The sequence below is a fragment of the Sipha flava genome, unplaced genomic scaffold (assembly GCF_003268045.1).
Source record: "Sipha flava isolate LNK unplaced genomic scaffold, YSA_version1 115_pilon_pilon, whole genome shotgun sequence".
In the NCBI taxonomy this organism is placed as follows: domain Eukaryota; kingdom Metazoa; phylum Arthropoda; class Insecta; order Hemiptera; family Aphididae; genus Sipha; species Sipha flava.
In genome coordinates, this window is record NW_020271739.1 from 621380 (window position 1) to 647371 (window position 25992).

Here is a 25992-nt window from a genome sequence, read left to right on the forward strand (position 1 = left end):
AACCTATCGCTTATCTAATTACTTTTTGCAATGTTAAAAAAAAAACATACAAATGCATACAAATCCGGGCCCTAATAATAACATTGTATTTGATGTAAATGCCAAACGTGCGCACAAAAGCTCGACCGCTGTAACGTTTATTCGGAAAGCCAGCCAAACGGATAATACGGTAATCATACACACACACACACGTACGTGTAAAATTCTAATCGAATTTAAAGACGTTGGTTCGAAGTACTTCCAACTAACAGTAAGGTTGCCAGATTTCGCAAGCACCAAATCTGAACGTACAGAAATCGATATTTTTATTTCTTTTTTATCCGCATGAGGTAAGAAAGATAACGATTAGGATTGTAGGATTGAGAATAGGTACAAGCACCGTTTTTATCCGTCACCGTGTGTTCTCGACAAAACCCATAAATCGACTTAACGAAGTCGACTTCTTCTCCGCTATAAACTTCCATCCGAAACATTGGTCTCGGAACCCGTAGTCTCAGAAAATCCGATTGTTTAAATGATTGTATAATCGGTACTGTTTACACAAACAAAAAATTACAAATTTCGATTAAACAATATACAATAGGCGTATAAAAAAAAAAAGGTCGAGGAAGTAGTATTTTTCACACTTAACCGTGCACGCACGATGTTAAGATAACATTTAATGAAACTTAATTGATTTTTATTCACTTATATTTGTTCGATTTTTTTAAATTTTTTTTTTTTTTAAAAACTAGGCTAACCCACTCTTACCTATTAAACAAAGACCTGGCACCATCATGTGACACATGCCAATGTTCCCTTTCAGTATACGACATATTCCTTGAGTATCCGAATTTTCATTCAGCCAGATCATCGTCAAATATCTCATCACAACATCACCCAAAGAAGCCTTCGGAAACCAACAACATCCACTTCATAAAAACAACAGGGCTCTCTTCATTAATATAACACTTCAACACTTTACCACCAAATAAATTACAATCATAACCTCTTGTAACTCCTTTATTGTAATTCACTGTATTCTTTATTTTTTTTTTTTTTTTTTTTTTGTTTCCACTTTTCATAAACACCATAGGCTAATGAACCTTGTATTTGAAACATTTTAAAATAAAAAATAATAAAAAATAAATAAATAAAAAATTAATAAATAAATAAAACATTAGTTTGTTGAATGATATGATATATTCGCGTACGACTAACGAAAGACGATTTATAATAAACGTTGTACATGATAATACTATAAGATAACACGCTAATATATTGTTAAAACATCTACACAAGCTTATAACTTTTTAGAAACATCTGATGAACTGTCTTCTACGTGTCTCACTGGTTTGGACGTTCCGTGACATTTGAGCACGAACTTCAACTCCACCATGAACGCTTCCAAGAGGGTCAACTGCAATGAAAACATAGGCATTTACTGTACATCGAATATGCATGCTGCAAAATACATTTACACAAAGTATGAATTACATGTTTAGTCGTAGTATACCAATACGAAGAAAACATCGCAGAAATCCTCCTCGACTGCCTAAACCTTGAGATAGTAAAATAACTTGTAATAAACGTATTGACATTCGTTGCTAAAATAATATACGCACAAAATATACGGCACCGCATTTTGCTTGCGTTTTTCTCTGTAAATTTAGTATAAGACCACACAAACTTTGGCCGAGTGGAGTCGTATATTATATTAAATGATTAATGCTTGACCGTATTATAAAAATAGATCACGTAGATCACGAAAAAAAAAATGCTCGACGCAGTACTGACTGGATATGTTTTCTATATAGAATTGTAAATTTATCAGTATGTTTTACATTTGTCCGTGTACATATAAGACTGAATTTTTACATTAATATTATTTTTAATATTATTATTGTAGGAGTAATGTTTTTAAAAACGTGCAAGTCGAATGTAATAGAACAGAGTACATACATATTATTATGTAAAGTACATAAAATGTTTTGTGTTATCAGTGACTTTGTGTAATTAAATTTAAACTAACTTTAATTTAACGATTCATAAATGTACACGCAAACCGTGAAATCATGTTATTAAATTAAATTAAATATTACAATTTAATGATTAAAATTTTTTTTTTGAGACATTCTGTTTTATAGTATAATGAATTATAATTTGTATATGTTCCAATTTACGTTTTTTTTATTTTTATATACACATACTCGTATTATAAATACACTTTTTACAAAATTCTATTATATAAGTATAAATATATACTCGGTTTATTGTACTTAAATCGGGAATTCGTTTTGCTTCACTCACTTAAGAATAAAATAATGTGTAATATAATTTTAAATATGAACGTGACTAATTTTTGAATTTGGATGATATGTTGTTAAAGACCAGTACATTTTTATTGATTTTGTAATTTTAATTGCAATGATAAATCTGTTGATACTATTGGAAAATAATTGGCTTATACGTTTTTACTTTTCGAAAAAAAAATCAATGATTTTGAAAAATGAAATTAGTTAAATATCCAAATAAGTAAAATAAGGCAAATATTGTGTTTTATTTTAGTTTCTAAGCAGAGTAAAAATACGAATAGTTTCTAAGTTGAGATATTTAATAATTAAAGGAAATTTTATTAAAATTATTTATGTGTTATATGTTATTTTTATGTATTAATTGATTTGAAATTAAACACACATTTCAATTCAGACTAAAAGCTGATAACATTTTCCAAAAATTCAAAAAACATGTACAAGCAATCGATTTCATAAAATCTCACAAAATGAAGCATCTGCTTGTTAATATTTTTAAATTTTAAATAGTATGCAATAGATCATTACATGCCGTACTTAGCCTAGCCAAGAAAAACGATTACTCGATTAAAACTAATCGATTAAGATTATAATAACGAAGTTAGTTTTTTTCATTATTGATTGATTTTCTTATAGTGTATGATTGTTAAATTAAATACAATAATTAATTTACATAGTGCACTACAACATAAATTTATTAAGTGGGACGTATGTTTGTTATGTTTTATGTTGAGCTTACAATTTTCATAATTTATGTTAAAGTCGAAAATAAAAAAATAAAATTGACGAATAGCATTTAATTTTAATTGCAAATTATTTGTATGTTTTTAGATTTTATACCATTTAATATATATTAAAATACATACTACACTTACACTTATTATTACACTAGCATGTATTTTAAAAGTTTTAGTAATCTTAAGTTCAATAAAATCCATGCGTGGATATATAACAACTGTATGGGTTACCTTTTCTTCAACAGCCACTTTTCTTATGTTCCATAAAAATTCAAGTATAGAGAACAAGAATGCTATCAGACAGCCAAGTATTAAAATTACAAACATACCACCAACTTCATTAACGTCAAGTTCAGCTGTATCTTTTTTTGAATCCTGTAACGTTAAATTGAAACTTTAAAACTTTAAACAACGATGATTATTTATATTTCATTTTGTAGTACCTATCTAATTAATATAATATATATATATATATATATATATATATATAATTAACAGTCGCTTTTATCAAATAAATTTTAAAAATGATTTATAATTTGAATATACTATGCTACAAAAAGTGTTAAAAAAAATCAAGGTAAAAGAAAAATATATAAATAAAAATAAAAGTATTAATAATAATTTTTTTAATAGATTTCCTAAAATATGTTATAAAATTATAAGTGTTATTATCGTAATTAATCTTTATTATTATAGTTATTTTACTTCCCAGATTTAAAATGTAAGCAAAATACAAATATTAATAATGGTGTATAAATTTCATTATGAAAAAAAAAAAGAAAAAAATTAACCATTCCCGCATAACAGTTGTATACTGACCTTACACTTTTTGTCGTCAGACACTGACCACCATTTGTTCTTTAGTGCCATCAACGCTCCCGATTCTGATAGCTTCAATACCGCCAAATTTACAGCGGTCCTGTGCGGAGCATCTGCAGCAAACACAATTCATTACATTTGATATCAATGATTTCGAAATGATTCGTACTCAACTGAACGGCATAGCGATACCATACGCCTTGTTGTCCAGCCAATATCCCACCTCCGTAAGATCGCAATTCCGTTGCACTTCGTATTCGATAGAACTGGATTCCATAAAAAAAGCATAATGATTTCTTTCTTTTTTCACCCTATCCACCCCTTGCTTGTTGTCCGATACCATTACCGAATCGCCATATGATTCCATGGCACTCCACATTTTCTGGTACAAATTTACATCGGAGTTCTAAAACAAAATCGTTTCAAATTAAAGACATTATCACAAATAAAAACGAAATATAATTAAAAATCCCAACATTTTTGCGAGTATTAGTGAAAAAAGAAAAACTGTTAAAAATAAATCAGGTTAAACTATTATTTTGTACTTAATTTTTAGTATCGCATATTTGTTATGTGTTCTGTAGTAATTAAATTTAAAAATATAAAAGTTTATAATTACTTTATTAGTGAATTTAATTTTCTCATAGTAAATGCAAAAACTATACTTGCTTGAAAAAAACTGGCGGTAGATTGATCAGTGACGCATCCGTATTTGATTCCATCATCGTTTCCTAAGCCTCCTTTTTTGTCGAGATCTTCAACATTTTTTATGGGAGTTTCCATTCGATTCGATGTCAAAAAAGCCGTCCAGTTGGCAGTATAAGATTGAGTCATTATCAGAGCGAAAAACCACCACATAGCAGCGCACAGTCTGGTCGGAAACGCTCTGAGAGTCAAAGAGTAAAACAATTTATATTTGTCATCACTATTCTCTGTATTTCAATCGATATGGTTTTAGAAATATCAATCATTTACCTGGGCAGGATGTCACTACCTTGACAAAGAATAGAGCCCATTGAGAACCATAAGCAGTTAAGCAACGAAAGGGAATTCTCTAATTCTTCCGGATGAGGATTACATGGATGAGGGTTTTGCCATTCGTTAGGTGTGATTCTATAAACAATAGCCAAATGTGTTAGCGGTTAACTTAAAAAATACAATTTTTCGAACATTTACCTGGCCAAGAAAAACAATACTAGAGACAGACCTAAGTAAGCTGTTGCAGTGAATATCCATACTTGGAATGAAAGTGGTTGGGTGAACGAGAAAAGATTGGTTTGCGGATCCTCAGGTTTACTGAACAATATGCTAATGCCTACATAATTAATGTATAAGCTTTTCTATAGGGGATTATAGCACAACACTTACCCAAGTTCATAAAAGGCATTGTAAAATCCACAGCAGACCTTCTTTCGTGTGTAATAGTTAAATCACAAACACCTAAATCCGCTCTCTACGAACACGTCAATGGTTAGTGATAGCTAGTGGGAGTTATCGTAATTAAAATTAAAATTTTACAATTTGAATGAATAAACCTGATTTTATTAAATATATATTGGCAGTATATGGGTTTGAATAAAAAAGAACAATAGGAATTCGGGATTCTATTTTATTTAAAGCGGGGATTTTACAACAATAACTAGATTTATCTAAATTATAACAGCAAGTTTATCTTTTTAGTTTTAACGTACTTACAGATAAATGCTAATATTTCTCATTTAATTAACTGATAGTAAATTTCAGAATAATATACATTAAAAAAATTTAACTAAAAAAAAAAAAAAATCATAATTTAGGAATTTCTGTATAAGGTATTGCAATATAATGTACGCGAGGAAATGCAAATGAATAAAATCGTTGCTTTGGGTAAAAAAAACAAACTAAATCACATTACCATTTCTTGTACTTCACCAATTATCCCGTTCCATTTGTTGGTTTTTTTGTCCCGTTTTCCATTTCCATCACTTCTCAAATTAATTTCATACGTAATATTCATTTCTTCAGCGATCATTGCTATGAGATCCACCACGTATCCTTCATACTTGTCATTGCCAATTAGTTTAGCGTGATCGTCTTTAAGCATCAAGTATGGTTCTGTCTGTTGCAATGAAAAATATTCGACCAATCAGCATACAATGGTAATTGTTATGGAACAGTGGTTTTCAAATATTTTTTAAACAACGCATGCTATATTTTTCGCAATACGAGTATTTTTACGGCACACACACACACACACACACATATATATATATTATATATAAGTTATGAACAGATTTAAAAGGTTTTTATTTAAAAAAATAAACCGACGTTTACACCAACGTGGCAGTAAGTCATCTAGTTTAAAAACCATCGTTATGGAATGTATTAGATTAAGATTTTAACTTACGATCTTCGACGAGACAATAAACGTTTTGTTCTTGCTTCCTACGTATAGATCACGAAGCATCTCTTCGCTGGTCCTCGTATAGGTCATACCTTTTTCCGGATCCCAAACGCCAATTTTTTTAAAACCCGTGTCAACCAGTTCGACCATGTCCAGCGTGAAATACGATCGGTGACCGGTTCTATTGTCGAAACGCATAAGACCGGACAAGCCTTCGGTTTCGATCTGAAAATAAGGCGATCGCGAGATTTTTCTTACAACATTCGGCAATGCGATAAAAAATTAAAATCAAATCGAAAAAATAAATAAACAAATACAATAACTTACGACCCTCATGAAATGTATAAGTTTAAACCCGTTGGACCACGAGACAAATGGTGAGCTCTTGCATTGTAACGGTTCCGCGGTGACTCTGGTCTTACCGAGTCCCTCGAGCGCTTTGGCGTACACGTTCACCGCGTCGTATATCAAAATCGCATTGACGGTCAGCTTGTGGGCTTGCAACGGAGCTATGTTCAAGTTCATTCGTTGCTGTACGAAGTTCAAATCCTTCACGATGTTCTCCACGACCGGGTTCGACGGATCGATCAGCCGCACGGTCGTTATGTTTGTACGTATATTTTGCACGACGCCGCTGAAGTCTACTGTGTGCGCGTCCTTGGATCGGAGGGGAAAAAAATAACGTTATTAAAAACTTCGTTGGTCGATCCGTACGATGGCGAATCGCATTGACGATGCTCACCAACGAGGTAATGATAAAACTGTGATAGTCGTCCAACAAGTTCACTTCTTTCGCTTGTTTGAACACCGTGTATATTAATTCCGCGTCGCAGTCGAGGACGATGTGGCCTTCCAGAGATTTTTTGATGTCTTTCAAAATCGGCCTAAGATTTCAATTACACATGGGAGATCATCTTTGTGCGGTCGCATCATGTTAAAATCGACTCACCTAAAATTATTGCCCTCGGGCAGCTGTATAATGGAGATGGCCGCTACTGATTTGTCGTTCGGTTTCGTTTTGCCTGAGTAGTCTTGAATCAAGTCTTGTAATCTCTGAAGACACTCTGGATGTTGATACAACAACGTGAACGACCTCCAATCCATATCGTGAACAATAGCCGTGTAACCCTGAATGAATAAAAAATAATTGAGACTGCACGGTCGGTAAAGTTACAGGGACGGCTGAATGATACCGTCACATTCATCTTTTATAAGTGAGTATTGGGATGGATCTGTTTAAATATGATATAGACGTAGAATCAAATGTCTTGATAAAATAGGTTTAAATTGATATCCAAGATGTCAACAGCACAAATGTCATTAAAAATTTTTAAAAATTATGATATGTCTATAAGATACTAATAAAAGTACTAAGTTAATGTTTCTAGTAATTACGTTTAATATTTAAAGATTCACAATTAAAAACACTTTAATCCAATAGTTGAAATTCGTTGAAATACGCGATTTTGTCAACATTTTCTTGTTTACACTTGTAAAACTTTTTTGTAACATTTTGGTAAAAAAAATTGTATTAGCTTCAAACGAAATCTTTTGAAAAATCTTATATCCTATTTTCAAGCCTTAAGTATTAAAACTGAAAGTAACGTAAATCAATTACAAAAATGTTGTAGATTTTTGTGATTATTATTGTATTTTGTTAAAATTTACATTCAAACGCAAGTAAATTGTATCAATATTTACGCTTGATTCTTTTTCATTAAACAATAATATGTATGAACATATGAAGAACTTTGTACTAAATTTTAAAGACTTTTTTGACAAACCAAATTGTTTAATTACAAAATTATATCATCTATAGTTAATGGTAATATAAGTATTTTGTGAAAGTTTAATGTCTTTACGATTATTTACGAAAAAAAAAAAAAAAATTCGTCGTTGAATTTCGATGTTTCTATAGTTTTTTGACAGTTTTAACAATTATTAAGAACATTTTTAGGGTCTTCTAAAAATGACCAATTTCAAAGTATTATCTAGACTAGTGGTCACCAACCAGTGGTCCGTGGACCACTGGTGGTCCGCAGGGGCGTCATTTCAACTTTTAAAAGGGTAGGGCATCTGATTAAATTTGCCTACTTCATAATATTTAAAAAATTATGGTCACCTATATATTTAAATACTTAATATTTATGGACGATAGACTACCAATAAAATATTTTTTTGGGAAAAAAACATGTAAAGATTAGAATAATGTCATTATGATAAACAAAGAACATGAAACGTTTCAATTTACCCAATTAAATAATAACATTAAAGATAGTAATTAATTAATTTACTTATCCTATAGGCTATAAGTTACTTATCAATAGGTTTAATGGAATAATAATATAAGTCTAATTAAATAAATACTTATAATTTTATTATTTGTATATTTGATATTTTACAGAACTTATTTATAAAAACATAAAATTGTATAAATAGTGAATAGAAACGATTTTAATAGTTTTTTTTATAGATTTTAAGCTCAATTTTTATGGTATATATATATATCACGAAAACTATTTTATAAATATCACATATATATAAATATATAATATACACCAAAAATAAAGTTTATAAGGTTCGTGCGTATAACGATTGTCATACACCGGGGAGAAGCCAGTGTTTTCCAATGTTTAATAAACCGTGAACGTATATTTAAAAGACAATATTATTCGATTTCTGAGTACAAAATAGTTAATAAAAATTTACTATTTACTGATTTTAGCATTCGATAATCGGTCAAAGAATTATCGACTTTTTAAAATTTCTTAGAGTGGAGCATTTGCCATAGTTTGCCTCCCCTCCCCAAATGACGCCCCAGGTGGACCGCGAGAAAATTTAAGTGGTTCACAGAAAAATTTGAAAGTTAGGTATTTACAGAATCTTTTTGTCATTATTTCCAAAAAAAATAAGACCTTAGATCTGGTATTATGTGAATAATAGATCCATTGCAGCAAACAATGAAAATAACAAGTTAAATATTACCGAAAAAAAATACCTCATCGATTTATTTAACGGTATTTTTGTAAAAAGCTATTCTAAGCTAAAAGTGATCCGTAGAATTTAGAGTATGTATTTAGTGGTCTGTGAGGTCCAAAAGGTTGGCGACTGCTGACCTAGACAACATTTCCTATCAGAAACCTCCCATGCCTTTGATAATCGAAGCAATTGATATATGTATAAAAGAAAAAAAAATACATCACGTAGTAAATTCTATGTTTTCTTCATTTCGCTCAAAATCTAAAAAATTCAAAAATTTTAAGCAAAAGCAAATTGTATTTAAAAGATAAATAAAATACGCGCGTATTGTTGTTATTACTTTTGCTAATAACGTAGGTTCGGGGTAAGGATTGAAATAATAATTGAAATTTTCAACAGGAGTGTTTTCCCAACTTGCTTCTATTCGTGGAACTTCCATAGTTTCACACAACGATTGCACTATATTTGACGATTCCAAGTGAGAGGGACCAAATACTGCACCAATTCCTGACTCCATACTCTCGCATGCTGAAATGTCAAATAATAAAAATCGGTATGAGTTCATTACGAATAAATATCATTAATTCGTTAGTATCCATACAGCATTTATCAAACATAACGATCGAAACAATATTTATGTATGATTGGAATAAAAATATTTAAAATAAAAGCCTTGTACAACATTGAATATATATTTTTGATTTTTCATGTTGAACCGGAAACATGTAATAAGAATTTATTAACATTTGAAAGCAAATAATGAAAAATGAACGAAAATTTAACATCGTATAAATGCCTAATGCTCGATTCGATGTTTATAAATGTATATCACCCAATATGGATGTTGGACATCTATCAAATATTTTAATTATTTTTAAATGTTTATTAAACAGATTAAATATATATATATATATATATGCTGTGTGTGGTACGTAAATGTTTTCTTTTTTTTTTCATTTGTCATAAATACTAATGAGTTGAAATCCATTTACAATGCTATCATCGTTTCGGTGAAAATCTAACACTATAACAGATAGCACGGTGGTAAACACGGCATTGCCAACGAGTATTTCAACATCTCGAAATGCGCTTACTTTGCAGGCCAGTTATGTACGAATCCGCCGAGTCGACAATTTTGATTTCGGCTTTCAAAAATACATTGGAAAAATTCGGGTCTATGTTCACCTTCTGGACGGCCAATTCGAATATCTGTTGCTCGACAGTGTTCTCCTCGTCGAACAGGCCAACTGCGCGCGCGTTCAACGTACGGGTAAAACAGACGACTGTTATTCGCAAATAACAATAAACGCGCACGGACCGACTTACCTATGGTTAGTGGCACGTTGTCCTCGTCTTGCCCGACAACGCGGCACAGGAACATCGACACGACGAACGCATGCGAAACAAACATGTTACACGCGACCGAAGCGAAACGAATGTGCCCACTCGAAACCAATATCGCTCCGGGTTCGTCCGGTATCTTGAGTATTTAAATTTAGAAATATTCCGTCTGGACCTCGGCCAGACTTCGCCAGCGCTAATCAACTGTCGTAACACCATAAACACCGTAACGTGACCATTTATAAGAAAACCATTCAGCCCTACTCGCGATTTCGTGTAAACAAAAACGGTTCGTGATAACAATTTTTCGTACGACAAATCGGTAAAATCGAAGTACCCGTACGACGTGATAATTCGGTTAATGGTTGATCGTACGAATTTATGAATCAGTGGCGGATCCGCGGGGGGGGGAAGGTTTTAAACCCAAAATATGATGGATAGTATATAATTTGTTAGTATGTAATTTATCCGAACTAATTGGGACCGCACCTGGATCGGATATTGGAAATTGTTTTAATAATATTCAATGTTATCCCAGATGGTTCACATCGGTGCCAGACAATCAGCAGCGTCATCATCATAATTTAATTTCAGGATTTCCATTTTTCGTTCCATCGAATTGTAAATACTCGACGCTTGTAATACGTATATTTGTGCACACGGTAGAAAACCGAACTAGACTGACAGGTTGAGCATAAAGACGTCGTTTACTAAATCCATCGCATCTCGATTGTTTACAAAACATTCATACGCACACACACGCCTATATTCAGGGGGGGACGGGTAGGCATGCCCGGGGGCGTCGTCTTAGGGGTGACAAAATATTTTAGCAAAATTAATTCTAAAAATGATTTACATAATGAAAAAAAATAAAAAATAGTATGTTTTATTATATTATAATTTGTAAATTAAAAAAAAATTGTATTTTTATAATATAAAAATTTGTTAATTAAAAAAAAAAGAAATTATGTTTTATTATGTTATAATTTGTTAGTTAAAAAAAGTATTAAACGATTTTCATTTATAAGTTATATATTAATATTAAAGAATCTCGATTATAGAGGAAATAATAAGTGTTATATTATTATTATTTATTTTTGTTGGGGGAGGGGGCATAAATTATATGCCCGGGGGCCAAATTTTTAAATATGGGCCTGCGCACACACACGTAATGCGTTAGTAATAAATTAAGATGGAATCGGTGAACCGGCCGATAATTTCGACGTTCGAATACTAGAGAATTCGCATTACGGAGGTTCTACATGCTTAATACGACACAGTAAAGAACAAAACAAAACGATTCAGTGGCGGTTCTGGTAGTATTTTGCAACATAATGTATCACCCCCCTCTCCATACAAAATTAGAATTCACAATAAATGTAATTTAAAAACAAAAATAATTATAATTGTATGAATGCTAATAATATACTTGTTTCGTATAGTAAGTGATAGATAGGTAATAAACAGAGCATTTTAAAATTTGGTGGTCCTGAAAAGGACCTTTTGAGTAGGTATGCCTAGTCCTGAAAATGACTTTTTAAGTTGGTATGCCTAGTCCTGAATAGGACTTTTTAAGTAGGTATGCCTAGTCCTGAAAAGGACTTTTCAAGTAGGTATGCCTAGTCCTGAAAAGGACTTTTCAAGTAGGTATGTCTAGTCCTGAAAAGGACTTTTAAGTATGTCTAGTTCTAAAACTATTAATTAACTAAATTAAACTATTATGTTTTGTATGTTAAATTTATACTCCTATCTTTTTGACTAGAATACATGGTTATAATATCATCATAAAATGATTCAGTTTTTTTAAGTTGATTAATCAAGGACTTTTCAATTGATAATATTGAAAGAGAACTTAAACGAACTTGTGAAATACTATTTCGAGAACAGGTTTTAATTCTTTTGAGGCAAGAGAAACTTCTTTCATTTGATACACTAGTAGATGGTATGGTTAAAATAAGAATAAATAATTTATAAGCTTCAGGTAAAATGTCTTTCAATGCATCTTGTTCAATAATTTTAACCATGTCATAAATGTGTAATAAATTTTGATATTTTACATCACTATACAAAACCTCCAATTCAACTTTTAATGTATTAATATTATAAAATATATTAGGATAAGTTGATTTCAAATTATTTAAAGCATTTACAGGAAATGTACAAGAATATTCTTTAAATTTAGTTACATCAGCTAACTGCAAAAAAATTAATTTATTTGTATCTTGAAATCTGGTATTTAATTGCATTAGAATATTATCAATTATTTCATAAAACAATATTTTAAAATTTGATTGATTGTTAGATTCATTTCTTGTAGCTTTTGGAGGTTTTGTAAGAGTAACTGCTTGATTAAATAATTTTAAAAATTCAGGTTCATTTCTTTTTTTATTTATAAGATCATATGTTATATTTATTTTTCTCAAGCAAAATTCTACATCAAATGATTTATTTTGGAGTATGTTAAATAAATTGTCAGTATATATGAATATATCACTAAATATCAGTGCTAAGAAAGCAAATTCAAAAGTTTTTAAATTTTTAAAATGACCAATAGCACCACAAATAGATTCAGATGACGATTTTGGATCTTTGCTAATACAGTCAAAAACATTTATAAACCCAGACCACTCATTAACTATTGTTTGTAAAATTTTTGACCGTGAGGACCATCTTGTTTGAACAAATTGAGGAATTCTTTTCCCTACAATAGTATCTACAAAATTAGTACGTGAAGTGGAATTGTGAAAATAAGCAGCGATACCTGTAAGGTTAGCAAAAAATATACGACATTTAGCATTTATACTACAACCATGTTGCAATACCAAATTTAATCTGTGAGCTAGGCAGTGTGTAAATAAAGCATTAGGTGCAACTTCCTTAACTCTAGCCTGTAAACCTGTTAAATGCCCAGGCATTACACATGCCCCATCATAACATTGTCCAACTAATTTATTTTCTATATCAAACTCGTGTAAAACAGAATTAACCAAATTAAATAAACCTTGAGCCGTGCGGTCTTCACTAACATTATGAAAACCCAAGAAACGCTCAACCAATTCAGATTTATCTGTAACATATCTAATTATTATTGAACATTGTGTTTTTTGACTGATATCTGTAGTGTCATCAATTTGAATGGAATAAAATTTACATTGTTTGATTTCATTTTTTATTTGATTTATTAAAAATTCAGAAATACATGAAATTAAATCATTTTGTATGGACTTGGACATACCTGAAAATATGTTTTTTATACTATTATAATGATTTTGTATTTCTTGAGAACACCTAATAATATGCATATCAAACAACTCTCTAAAATTCCCTTTATTTAATGAATCACTGCTTTCATCATGACCTCTAAATGCCAACTCTTGTTTTCCCAAAAATAAAACCAAATCGATTAAATGCTCCATAAATAAACGATTTAATCTCACATTCTCATTATAATTTTTTTTAAACAAATTACCATGTTCATTAACATAATCTAGTATAGTAAAATAATTTTTTTCGAGGTTTTTTAATCCTAAATGATTATGAATATGTTCTTTTGATGTTTGATGAATTTGTATACCTCTAGATAAATTTTTCAAATCATAATACCCAACAGTATTCCATACAGACTTCATTTTACCCAACAACAAACATGGCCAACAAAACAATTTTTGTATATAATGACTCCCACATAACCAAGAGTGCTGTTGATATAAATTTGGATTAAATGACCTACAGAATACCTTACTTAGTTTCTTGTCAGGAGCCAAAGCTGACAAAATCGGAATAGGCTTACCCACTTTTAGTAAATCATTTTTATTATCAGAATTCCATCGTCGAAACGGCGTCTCCAACAACATAACTACCACGTCTGTCACTGGATACGTCATAACTCCAACAGTAATTAATTTAATAATGTTTATTATAATAAACTGCAGCACTCGCACATATATTTTAACGCAGACGTTAAGACGAAACCACCGAAAACGGAAAAAGTATAAGACACAAGCGAATATTCGTACAAGACGTCAAGACAGAAATGACTAATGAATAAATAATGATAAATATAAAATTATTATCAATAGATATTACAACGGACAACGGTTTAATTAGGACTGTCCCGAATCTCGATTGTAACAATAACATCTTTACTGATAATGTGTTTTTACGTTGAAATGCCGGCTGACTATATATTCCTGTATACCGAGTCTATTTTTATTTCATAGGCGATGTAAGTCGAGCCTCACAATGATCATTACGCATGCGCAACTCTAGTTATTTTATAGTCGCGTGCATTCGCGTACATACGCTTGTGTGTGTAATTCATGTACACAATAGTACATACTCTGAGGCGGAGTTGAACGGTGCCTTCTGACGTCATCGGAACATTGCCGCCGGTTGAAACACCAGCGTTTGTTTACGTAATACTTATATTTTCATTCATTTCTTATCGGTTTATCACTATTTTTGGTAATAAACACTAATGATATGATTTACCATTATTTTACAATATAATAAATGATAATTCATATTGTTAAACTTGGCAAAGAAGATTTTTTTCTCAAATAAAATCATAAAAACGTTAAAAATTAATATCGAAATATTTATATGCTATCGGTGGGCCAAAATATATACTTTAATAGTATTTTTTACTTAAAATTGTAGGTTAGGCGGCGCCTCACTTGCCTCACCCCCAAAACCGCCACTGAAACGATTCCTAGCCATGTGTTCGGTAGGATTTATATCTCACGCAGGTAATGTTTTCGTCATCCGGCGTCATACGACGATTTTCGGATATGACATACCCTAATTTTAGGTCCCTCGAAGATCGTTAAAAGCAGATTTTACCGTATTTGCGATTTGCGCTTATCTCTAGACATAAATATATGTTATCTTAAGCCGCATTCACACTAGAGCTCGCACAGACTGAGCATATGTGCTCATGTTGTGCGTTCTACAAATTTGCTTAGTGAGAACGGTATATCAAGCACGCACGAGAGTTTTTGATGCACAGCGAACGCGAGCCGGCACGACCAAGCCGCGTTCGTTGTGCGTCGTGCTAATCATCATATTTACTGCTCAGTATGGACGGCAGTATGCTCAGTATTGTTGCAACCGCGCGCGCAATTATACGATTTTAGTGTATAATTATTTAATAATCATTATTATTAATTTTCGTTTAAATGGAATGGAATGGAGTGATGAATTGTGTCTAGATTTCATTCAACATTAACAACAACATCCAGTGCTATGGGACCCGAAAAATAATTATTATTTTTCTAAAACAAAAAAAAAAAAAAAAGGCGTGGAAAATTATCTCAAAAAATTTAAGTAGGGAAGTCGAAGATATTTAAAAAAAAAAAAGTCCTAAGTTTGTTGGGTTCTTTTCGGCGTGAAAAAGTCACTCGAGTGACAATAAAAATTAAATAATTAATTATTAAAGTTTAAATTTCAAAAACAATATATGAAACACAACATACACTGTATACGTTCACCACACAACTGAATATCCGAAGCGCAGATTTATCGCATATAATCTTGTGCGTGGTAACGTCCATACTGAGCACATACAACATACAACGTGAGCACACATGCTCGGTCTATGCGTGCTCTAGTGTGTACGCGGCTTTGGAGGCAACGTAATCACCAGGGCTAGGATTTATATGCAACAGCATGTTTTTTTTTTTATGACTTCTGATTATTGATTTTGTCAGTAATGTCCACGAATCAACTCATGATGAGATACATGTTGGTATTTTTATTTTGCATGTTTTTGCATATTTTAGATAAAATGCATATTATTGCACGTATTGAAGAAAATGAATATTATTGCATATTTCGTTTATAAGAATGCGAAAAATTGATATTTTTTAGTATATTTTGTAATTAATATTTATAATGTAATATTAATATTTCGTATTTAATTCTAGACCTGCTGATTTAAGTATAAAACTTGGTTCTTTTTGTCAAACATAAAATTTATTTTAAATTATTTTTGTTTTATTTTATTTTCCAATTATATTATATTAAGTTACATTTTTAAAAATGTATACTTTGCTTTGTAATTGGTAAGTTAATCAATTATTTTCTTATATTTATAGTTAATGAATAAACGATATAACTTTTCAAGATAGGTATATGAATAAATTACATTTATAAATTTCATAAATAATTATGTTGTACGTAAATACATAACGTTGCTCATAGGCAACAAACTATAACATTGGTTTTTTAGAGACTTAAAATACCAAACATTTTTTTAAGTAATTTCCCCTTCATTAGGACTAATATAACAACCCAAAAAAATTAAAAAATAAAAAATAAAAAAATTATGCATTGTAGGGTTAAGAAAAAAATCCAACCACTGATGTATTTCAATAAACATATATTTTTTTTAACTATTTTTTTGTGTTTATCTTATAAAAATCTAAATGCATATTTTTGCATATTATGGTAAATAAAATGCATATTTTACAATTTTTTATTGCATACAAATCCTAGCCCTAGTAATCACTATTTATTATAACAGTAGTGCCCAATCCGCGGTCCGCGGGCCACATGTGGCCCGCAAAGATATTCTATGTGGCCCGTTACGAATTTTCTAAAATAAAAAAAAAATTTAAAATGTATGAACATTTTTTGATTCATAATGTCATTTGATATTAAATTCTTTAAAAACTGAAACCGTTTCACGACACACAAGACAAACGGCTTTTCCATTAATTTCAATGAAAAAGTAATTTATAGACCATTAAAAATTCAGCAATCATCAATATATTTGCGTTTTTTTTTCTGTCTGCCATTTTCATACGCAAACTTTAAAATTAAATATCGTGGTACCTAACCGTACCTACCTAACCGTGTACTTATAATAACGTAATGATCAAACTAATGTATACCTACGATGTGTACCTTAATTCATAATCTTTTCAATAGACAATAAAAGATAAAAAGTCCAATATATAAGATTATTTTTGTACTTTTATACTTTGTGGCCCGCTTGAAGATAATTGTTTACCAAAGTGGCCCGTCAAACGAAAAAGGTTGGACATCACTGTATTATAAAATAGATATCTAAATATTTATTAATTTTTACGCCGGTATTCCTACTTTACCGACGTTTTGGTTTAATGAAATCGATAGTAAATATTTAACGTAAATTGATCCGCTTTGTTGTGAATAAGAATGTATGAATGAAACACTGCAATATTACCAGTGGCGCATTTAAAATATAAGCGCTCCGGGACGAAATTATTTAATTGCCCCTACCAGTGGCGTACATTCAATCTTACAACTTTTTTACCAATTTACAGTTTACTTTTATATTACAGTAAATTAATAGTTATTGAAATATAAAAACAGCATAGTTAACAAGACTTTTCAAACACCTATCAATATAACTATTTAATTATCATAATATTTGTATAGTTGTATATTTTAAGTTCAAAGCGTAATAATAAATATTACACGTCATCAATAATAAAACAATTTTCTTTTTTTTTTTGACCCTGGGGGGAGGGTTGAACCCGGATCCGTATGCCACTGGTCCCTACTCTTTTCACCCATAATTAAGTATTGAAAAATATGCCCCTCACTTGTTTGGAATAACATACTAAAATGTATATCCTATGGTTTAACAGTGTACAATTTCAATTTTTCTTGTTCAATTAAAAAACTATACTAAATAATGACATAAGTAAATTTTATTACAGTTTAATTACAATTTTTTTTTTGCTTACGCGGGTAGATAGGTACCATGAAAACCACGAAAAATAAGTATAGATACCTTACACCTTACATCTCAGATAAAAATGTACCTTGAACTTTTATAATTCGTTTTATACGTCATCAGTCGTATTCAAATCACATTCAACTTAAAATGATTTGATACGATAATCCGTAATCGGAAAATCATTGATTAATCAAAAAGTGTTAAGCGTCAATCAATGTTATACATTTTGTGATAAAAAAAAAAAACTGCCACCTCTAAAATTGTTAAAATTTTGCGGCCGGGGAAATTCGTTCACCCTAAATGCGCCACTAGATGTAACACCATCCAGAAGTAGTTGACTGATCAATTAATTGATTGTTTGAATTCAATTATGTAAATTTTTCAATGAAATTAACTTGTGCTTAAGATATTATGAAATATTAATAATATATGGATACTAACTTTAAAAAAATAAGTATAAATAATAAAAAATGGTCATAACTATATTTACACAAAATAATTAACAATATAAGATGAATGAAGAATTTTTTTTTGTTTCACGTTTTTTTGAAATAATTTAACACATCCTGCATCAAAAAGATAGATTCCTTGATATCTGCTTTTGTTTTGAGACCTGAAATTAATGATATTTGATTAATATTAATTATTAAATAGTATTATAAAAGGAGGAGTACAGTTTTACATTCTCCAAGACATTTTTTATGATTTAATACCAGTAAATATCCCAAAAGTGTAGTACAAATGATTAAAACTAACCTAACGAATTTAGATTAACAAAATTATTAATGGATTTTGACAAAATTATGAGATCTGCAAAAGAGAATAAAAGTAAAATATTTTTAGAAACTTTATAATGACAGTTTATTTTTTTTAACATATAATTTTTAAGGTAATAGTTTTTAACAAGCAATTGTTTTATAAAAACAAATTAAACGATTAAAATTTTTGCAAAGAATCATGTTGAAAAATATAAATAAATTATCATTATATAAAATAGGTACATAAATTAATTATTATAAGTTGGTTTCTTTTAAATTTATTAAAATTATAATTATAAAATAAAACTGACCTAGAGGCTGATGAAGCAATGAGCAATATGTACAACATATTCATGTACATTACATATTTTTTAGTGACCTATAAACTTCAGCTGCAATTAGTTTTATAATATGTTACAAAACAACAAGAATAAAAGATAACAAAGAACATAATTTTTTTTATTTAGTCATAGTATAAAATTAACAATCTAAAGTTAGTTTGACATATTATTTTTTCTTAAATGGTTCATAGGTTAGTAAATTTAAAATTTTTAATCTTATTCTTTGCAGTACTTGATCCAAGCGTAATATTGGGATTTTCTTAGACTCTTATTTCGATTAATAATAAGTTTAATTGCTGACCTAACATTAATAAGACTTTGCAGTTTTGAGTTCCTTCCTTGATATTTATGTTTTAGTCTTATTTTAAGTCAAAGTTAACATAAGTCTACATTAGGTTGAAGTTTAACATTGATTATATTATTTTTTTAAGATCTGGTGGTATTCCTCTATTTATAAAAACTTATTTATTTTTCTATTTTATTTTATTAGTTTTATACAGTACACAATTGATTGTTAGTAATTTTTTATAAAAAAAGGTTTATGTTATTGGTCATTAATTTTATTTGTTATATTTCTGTGTTTTTTTGAGTAAATTTGACCTGCTTCACATCAGCAGATTTGTTTTAATAACGGCATATGTGGTAATCAAATGAGCTGTCAACTTAAAGATTGCCTAACGGCGTTCCTAGGTTGTAGTTGAGTTAAAGAAAGAAAAATTGTAACCAAACAAGTGATGTATGTTGTTTTTCCCTGGTTGTGGTTTCATCTAGTTTAATTTATATTTTAATATAATTATAAATACAATAATTAATTTACTTTCATTTTCGACATTTGGCTGTAAAATAAATTGTTTATATAAATATATTAACTTTTAAAAGATACTATGTACTAATTCAATTTTTGATCTAACATGGTTAATGGAGTTTTTTTTTTTATATATCTAGCATAAGTTATAAAAGAAGATATGTTCAAGTCTTAAATGTGTTCTTTAAATATTCATTTTAATACTATTTATAGTTGAAAATTACCTGTCAATACTACTTTTCCATTTACAAATATTAAAAATACTGCACGGGGTTTTACCATACGATAAATTAAAGCAGGAAATACTTCAGGTTCAAAACTAAAAAAAAAAAAAAATTAAAAATTAATAATTAAAAAAATATTGTTTCACTAAGGATTAACATATCACATTTTTACAAATAAAATCTATAATTTTAAAATTAGCTGTGCTATAAACTTTAAAAAAATTTTAATTAATTTTATTTATATTATACAATTTAATTCTTAGTTCAAAATTAGATTTAATAATTATTAGCCTTAACAATAAATAATTAATAATTAAAAATGACTTAGTGTTAACATATATTTGCATTTATTCTAAAACATAAAATATTTTATTATTTAAAAAAAAAAAAATACCTGTACAAATTAAGTTTTATTGAATTATATAATTGACCTTTCTATATATCTTTTAAATAATTTTATATAAATAGACAAATAATGAAATTAATTAATTATGTTGGATTTATTGAAGAACAATTATAATTGATTACAGTCAAAATATAGTTAATTTACTTTGGAATTGTAACTATTTTTTTTTATTTTAGAGGCATAAGTTCTATTTTACTATTTAAATTTGAGAAATTGGGTAACCTTATTTTTTTCTTCTTAAAAATATGGTCGTCTTTGTATTATTATAAACATATGAAATTTAAATTAAGTCAAACCTTATATTAACATTTATAAATGGTTAAAAAAAATTACAAAGGAAACACATCTGGTAAGGGTTTAAAAAGGTACCTGGTAAATTGTGAATGAGCAGTATTCAATTCTTCCAACATAATAGGAAAACCAACATCCCATGTGCACACGATATTATGAACAGCATAATCACCAAATTTCACCTAAATAACCATCTGGTAATGAATAATTTTCTATAATAATTAATTAAAACGGTTTTTAGATAGTACAACACTAACATTGTGTCCAAGCCGTTCTAAAATTTTGGCAACTTTTCGACAACCTAAATTTCCAGTTCGGTCATCTTTAGCGCCTTGCATGATCATCTTGCCCGATGGAAATAACAGACTGGTGACATTAGGCGTACGAAGACGCATTATCAATCCATTGAATCGTTGTGGATTATACTCAGAGTTACTAGTCCACATTACGATTCTTACCAAATCTAAGGGACAGCCCATATTTGCACCACATACAATGTTTCTAAAAAATTACATGATATTTGTAAATGTATAACAGCATTAATTAATTTTATTTATACAATATAACTCACTGAACTTGAATTATTTGACCACCTTTGTTACATCGAATGAATTGAGGAACATGCATAACAATAGTTTTATGAGGATTTTCAACTTGATCTTCATGGGTTATTTTTTGTTTTTTTTTTAATGGTTCAAAACTATCATCATCTAGCCCATCAAAAAAATGTTTTTTTTCCAACTCTCCAATAACTTCTGAAGTTAAAACCACTTCATCAGCTTCATCTAATTTTCTTTCAATTGCAGCATCTGATGGTATTTCATTTTCAGGTTTTTCTGCATTTTCTATTTTATTATTAATAGGACCTAAGATAACTTCTTCTTGAGCCCCATTATCTATTACTTTGCCAAGTACTTCTTCTTGGACACTACCTAATGCTTCTTCTTCACCGGCGGTTTGTTCTCCATACTCTTCATACTCGTTATTTTTATCATAAAGAGTTTTCTTGAGCATGGTATGTAAACTTTGTTCGCCCACATCACTCTGATCAGAATCATAAAAATCTTCATCATCACTGCAATCCATTATTAAAGTCTATTCTGAAATAAATTATAATAAATACAATTATATACTTCAGTACAGTTATAAAATCGATGAAAAAAAAGAATAAGCCACAACAATGTGTAAGTAAAGATTTTCTTTATGTAGACTTTATTTTACTTAATCCACATGATGAATTAAAATCTAGCAACCATTAACAAATTTAATTTTATAGCTTATCAAACAATTGAATATTGAAATGAATAAGTAACATTTAACATTTAGAACTGAATATAATAATTTATTATTATAATTAAATAAATAAATAGAATAAGAAGTTAGAAAAATATAAATAAACTTCTAAATAATGTCTATCTTCAAAGAAAGTTGGAGAATAGAAAACTATATTTGATATTCTAGTATTATTATTATTGTTGTTATTTATTTATTTATCAGTAACATGAATATTAGGCCCTACTGAGATTCTCGCGTGGGGGCCTGAGAGTCTAATCTATTACTTAAACATGTAGATCTTAATATAAATTGATCTATAATTTGTACAATCAGAAAATTAAACTAACAACTAATTGAAATATATAAACTTTAAACAATATTATACAGTACTTAAAAACTAACAGCTACTGACATCTATAACTTATGTATATAATCAAAATTGGATTAATACTACTATATTATATTTAATTTCATTAGGAAAAGAAGACCTGTGAAATCAGTACTTATTAGCCAATGTGTTATATCGCTATTAAAATGATTGAATTTAATGTGTTTTCCAGTAACATGTTTGCAATTTTAGATTCTATGGTTTCAAGTTGCAACTCAGTACCTAATAATTTTATTGTTTTGATTTCAGACAATATTTTTTTTGCATGGTCTGGTTAAGAAGTTAATGTTTTTTTTTAGATAAATTACCAAAATTATTGACATTATCAGAACACATTATTATAGTTATACTTTATTAATTTTAATAATTCAAATATTGTTGTGTTGAAAGGTATAAGATATTAAATTTATAATAATCTAGAATATAGAATACCATATTGCATGTTTTTCAAAGTTTAAATTTTGATACTACATAATACTAATATAGCAATAATTAATCTATACAACATAATTTAAAAACAAAAAAAATTATACACTATTTAAAATATCATAATTAATTATAGGGTTCTACATTTCTATATTTTTGTTAAATTTTTATAATTTAAACCATACAATTATTAGATAAGAAATATGAAAATTAGATAGAATATGACAAAAATAACCATAAATAAAATTAAATATTTATGAATTATACTAAACTATATTATAAAAGTGTAATGGTAAAATGTAAAGTATAAAATGTAATATAAAGTGTGATAAATAATAATAAATTATGTTAATACATAGTTTTCAATTTTAAAAATACTCAATTTCTTCATAGATATTTAAAAGTTAAGCATTAGTTTATCCTACATTTTGAAATATTGATAACATAGATTCACATACGATAGGACTGTAGACATTGTACTTGTTGAACTTATGTTTAGTTTATTAATTACATACAGTAAATTAAAATAAATATATTTGCATATTTATTATAAAATTTGACAAAAGGGTTCCAAAAAGCTTTTTAATTACATTAAGCTGTGAATTTATATTTTTAATGATGACAAAAAATACAAAGGTATGAAAAAATATTAAAATTATTATTATATATTATTATCATCAGTGGTTACAATTTAAGCAAATAAAATTATAACATGAAAAGCAAGCTTATGATTAGAACTAAGGTGATTTAGTTAAGAGCTATGTAATATGCATATCATATACAATGTACATATTAATCGGACTTCCGTTAGTCATGTTTAAAAAAAAAAAAAAAATATAAAAATATAAAAAATATGTATATTATGACAAAAATGTTAACATATCAATTAAAGTAAAATATAAAAGTATATAAAAGTAATATAAGTAATTAAGTAATTAATTAATTTAAGTAATATAAGTATATTAAAGTAATATATAAGTATAAAGAAAAAGTAAAATAATATTAAGGTAAAATAATAGTGAAAAGATACAAAATATATTAGATATTTAACTCAAACAAATGAATACAATTATAATTTTAACCGAATCTTTAATCATATCAAGTAAACAAAGTACTTTGACACTAGCAATATTCTAGCTCCTAAAACGTTTTATTTTTGTTGATATATTTTTTAGGTTAAACATAAACAGTTTTATTTGTCAGAGTTTCACAAATATAAGGATTGTTAACAATCTTACTTCTATTATAGCATGATAATATCTAAGTGACACAACTATATAAGGTATTTAAAATTTTTTAAATCAATATAGATATAAGATAAATTTTCGATTTCTTGTAATATTTCTTGAACACATTAAGTGAAACATGGCGATTTGTCTGACATTTTGATCCACGTTTGACGGAGCTGAATTGTGGTGTAATTGAGCCACTCAACACCATAAAATCCTTAAGGTATATGAAGTTTGCTACTTAAAAACGTGTCACGTTACGAACGATGTGTAGGCGCGAGGGAGCTAATGTCCGATGACAAACGCGTATTCATCTCGGAAACACGTTGCACATTGCGAAATATAAAAATATGTACACGTTTATCGATATTTAACGTTAACTATCACGAAACAAATCGACAACGAATCGTTTGTACGTTACCTGAAACAGTTATGACTGGATAAACAAAAAAAGCGGAGTTTAACACGCCGGTGTCGATGGTTCGCGGTCGGTTGTTGAAGGTGCCGTCGTTGAAGGTGAGCAAAAACGAAACGGTAAGAAAAATTAAAAAAAAAATATCACGCGAGAAACGTGTGGATTACGAATGATATCCTAAATACTATGGACGATATGATATGCGAATGTAGAATGTAAATATTATTGTTGCGACGTGACGGTATCAAAAACTTTCCATGAGTCGTGTGATAAGAATTACGGATTTTTCATGGAATAGAAAGCAGAGTCGAAGAGCAATAGCGAAGAGAAATATTGTCATCATCATTGTTACCGTTCGGGCCGGCGACTCCCAAAATGTGTTCCATGCATAAGCGCAACTAGAGCCCAAATATTGAGGGTGCTAATATTGTTGAAAATAAAATGGTATTTAACTGTAATTACTATAGATTGTATAGATCTGAAAAAAACAGGAGTGCTACATTTGAACTCACGGTTGCTAAAAACCCTTTTGAGCCCCCCCCCCTATTTGCGCCTATGGTTCCGCCGAACACTCAACTCCTCTCTTAGATTAGGGACTCCACAACTTGTTTGCGTATCCAAATATACTTCTATGATAGTTTATATGATATTTTATGATACTTCTATGGTTTAAAGATTGATTTGAAAATTAAATTGGATTTGATGATGATCAACAAATCTAGTAATTATTACTCTCTACGTTAGCGTCTCCCGTAGTTTGTTCAGCGATATACACGTGGGTATTGAGAGCAGTGTTGTTTTGGAGAGTATACGCGGGTATACGACGATACCCGTGAACCATCATGGTGATTTAGCGTATACTTTATAAAAGTAACACCAATACGCATGTATACGCTCGTATAACTACTTTATAAATAGAAAAAAAATCCGTAGGACATACGTTTATTTTTAGAAAATTTGTTATTGGTAGGTTAATAATAACATTGATAATTTATTATTATTTATAACTATCGGATCCATCGTCTATCTATCGTCTAACTATATTCATTAGGTATCAAATTATAATATCTACAAGCAGCCGTTGACGTTTCTATACAAGAATATACTAGATAGTGTGGCCATTGATCAGTGGCGTAGCCAGGGGGGCTAACCACTTTT

At 29.2% G+C, this 25992-nt stretch overlaps 3 protein-coding genes across 7 annotated transcripts; all 3 read right to left on the reverse strand.

The window, feature by feature from the left end:
- Positions 1-1162: 1162 nt before the first annotated feature.
- Positions 1163-11437, reverse strand: LOC112691296 (glutamate receptor ionotropic, kainate 2-like). Of its 4 annotated transcripts, XR_003149297.1 has the most exons (17): positions 10536-11436; positions 10304-10456; positions 9550-9737; positions 7180-7358; positions 6973-7114; positions 6558-6887; positions 6234-6455; positions 5742-5945; positions 5216-5300; positions 5024-5162; positions 4823-4960; positions 4517-4733; positions 4022-4253; positions 3848-3960; positions 3260-3403; positions 1477-1540; positions 1308-1399 (listed from the first exon to the last, which is right to left on the reverse strand). XR_003149297.1 is itself a non-coding variant. In XM_025565465.1 (16 exons), the coding sequence occupies exons 1-16, from the start codon at positions 10618-10620 to the stop codon at positions 1283-1285; spliced, it is 2688 nt and encodes an 895-aa protein (XP_025421250.1). In that variant the 3' UTR covers positions 1163-1282. The 4 variants fall into 4 exon arrangements, 3 of the variants coding, with proteins under 3 accessions (XP_025421250.1, XP_025421260.1, XP_025421256.1); XM_025565465.1 differs by lacking the exon at positions 1477-1540 and having other exon boundaries at positions 1163-1399; positions 10536-10620; XM_025565475.1 differs by lacking the exons at positions 1477-1540; positions 9550-9737; positions 10304-10456; positions 10536-11436 and adding an exon at positions 9229-9431 and having other exon boundaries at positions 1164-1399.
- A 965-nt stretch (positions 11438-12402) lies between these two features.
- Positions 12403-14434, reverse strand: LOC112691027 (zinc finger MYM-type protein 1-like). Its single transcript, XM_025565140.1, has 3 exons — positions 13786-14434; positions 13045-13617; positions 12403-12482 (listed from the first exon to the last, which is right to left on the reverse strand). The coding sequence occupies exons 1-3, from the start codon at positions 14432-14434 to the stop codon at positions 12403-12405; spliced, it is 1302 nt and encodes a 433-aa protein (XP_025420925.1).
- A 4376-nt stretch (positions 14435-18810) lies between these two features.
- On the reverse strand, positions 18811-25058 carry LOC112691767 (TATA-box-binding protein-like). 2 transcript variants are annotated; one of them, XM_025566170.1, is made up of 6 exons: positions 24841-25058; positions 21673-22196; positions 21359-21602; positions 21180-21283; positions 20405-20499; positions 18811-18889 (listed from the first exon to the last, which is right to left on the reverse strand). In XM_025566170.1, the coding sequence occupies exons 2-6, from the start codon at positions 22185-22187 to the stop codon at positions 18813-18815; spliced, it is 1035 nt and encodes a 344-aa protein (XP_025421955.1). In that variant the 5' UTR covers positions 22188-22196; positions 24841-25058; the 3' UTR covers positions 18811-18812. The 2 variants fall into 2 exon arrangements, with proteins under 2 accessions (XP_025421955.1, XP_025421946.1); XM_025566161.1 differs by having other exon boundaries at positions 21673-22201.
- Between the last annotated feature and the right edge of the window lie 934 nt (positions 25059-25992).

Excerpts from the sequence above, each read along its gene's own strand:
- LOC112691296 (XM_025565465.1), bottom strand. The coding sequence starts at position 10,620 with ATGTTTGTTTCGCATGCGTTCGTCGTGTCGATGTTCCTGTGCCGCGTT. Across the intron at positions 10,457-10,535 it reads CAACGTGCCACTAACCATAG|TTGGCCTGTTCGACGAGGAG; the intron begins GTAAGTCGGTCC and ends ACGCGCGCGCAG. Across the intron at positions 9,738-10,303 it reads GTACATAACTGGCCTGCAAA|CATGCGAGAGTATGGAGTCA; the intron begins GTAAGCGCATTT and ends TTGACATTTCAG.
- LOC112691027 (XM_025565140.1), bottom strand. The coding sequence starts at position 14,434 with ATGACGTATCCAGTGACAGACGTGGTAGTTATGTTGTTGGAGACGCCG. Across the intron at positions 13,618-13,785 it reads TATAAAAAACATATTTTCAG|ATAAATCTGAATTGGTTGAG; the intron begins GTATGTCCAAGT and ends GATATGTTACAG. Across the intron at positions 12,483-13,044 it reads TTTCTTAGCACTGATATTTA|TGTATCAAATGAAAGAAGTT; the intron begins GTGATATATTCA and ends ACCATCTACTAG.
- LOC112691767 (XM_025566170.1), bottom strand. The coding sequence starts at position 22,187 with ATGGATTGCAGTGATGATGAAGATTTTTATGATTCTGATCAGAGTGAT. Across the intron at positions 21,603-21,672 it reads GGTCAAATAATTCAAGTTCA|AAACATTGTATGTGGTGCAA; the intron begins GTGAGTTATATT and ends GTAATTTTTTAG. Across the intron at positions 21,284-21,358 it reads TAGAACGGCTTGGACACAAT|GTGAAATTTGGTGATTATGC; the intron begins GTTAGTGTTGTA and ends ATGGTTATTTAG.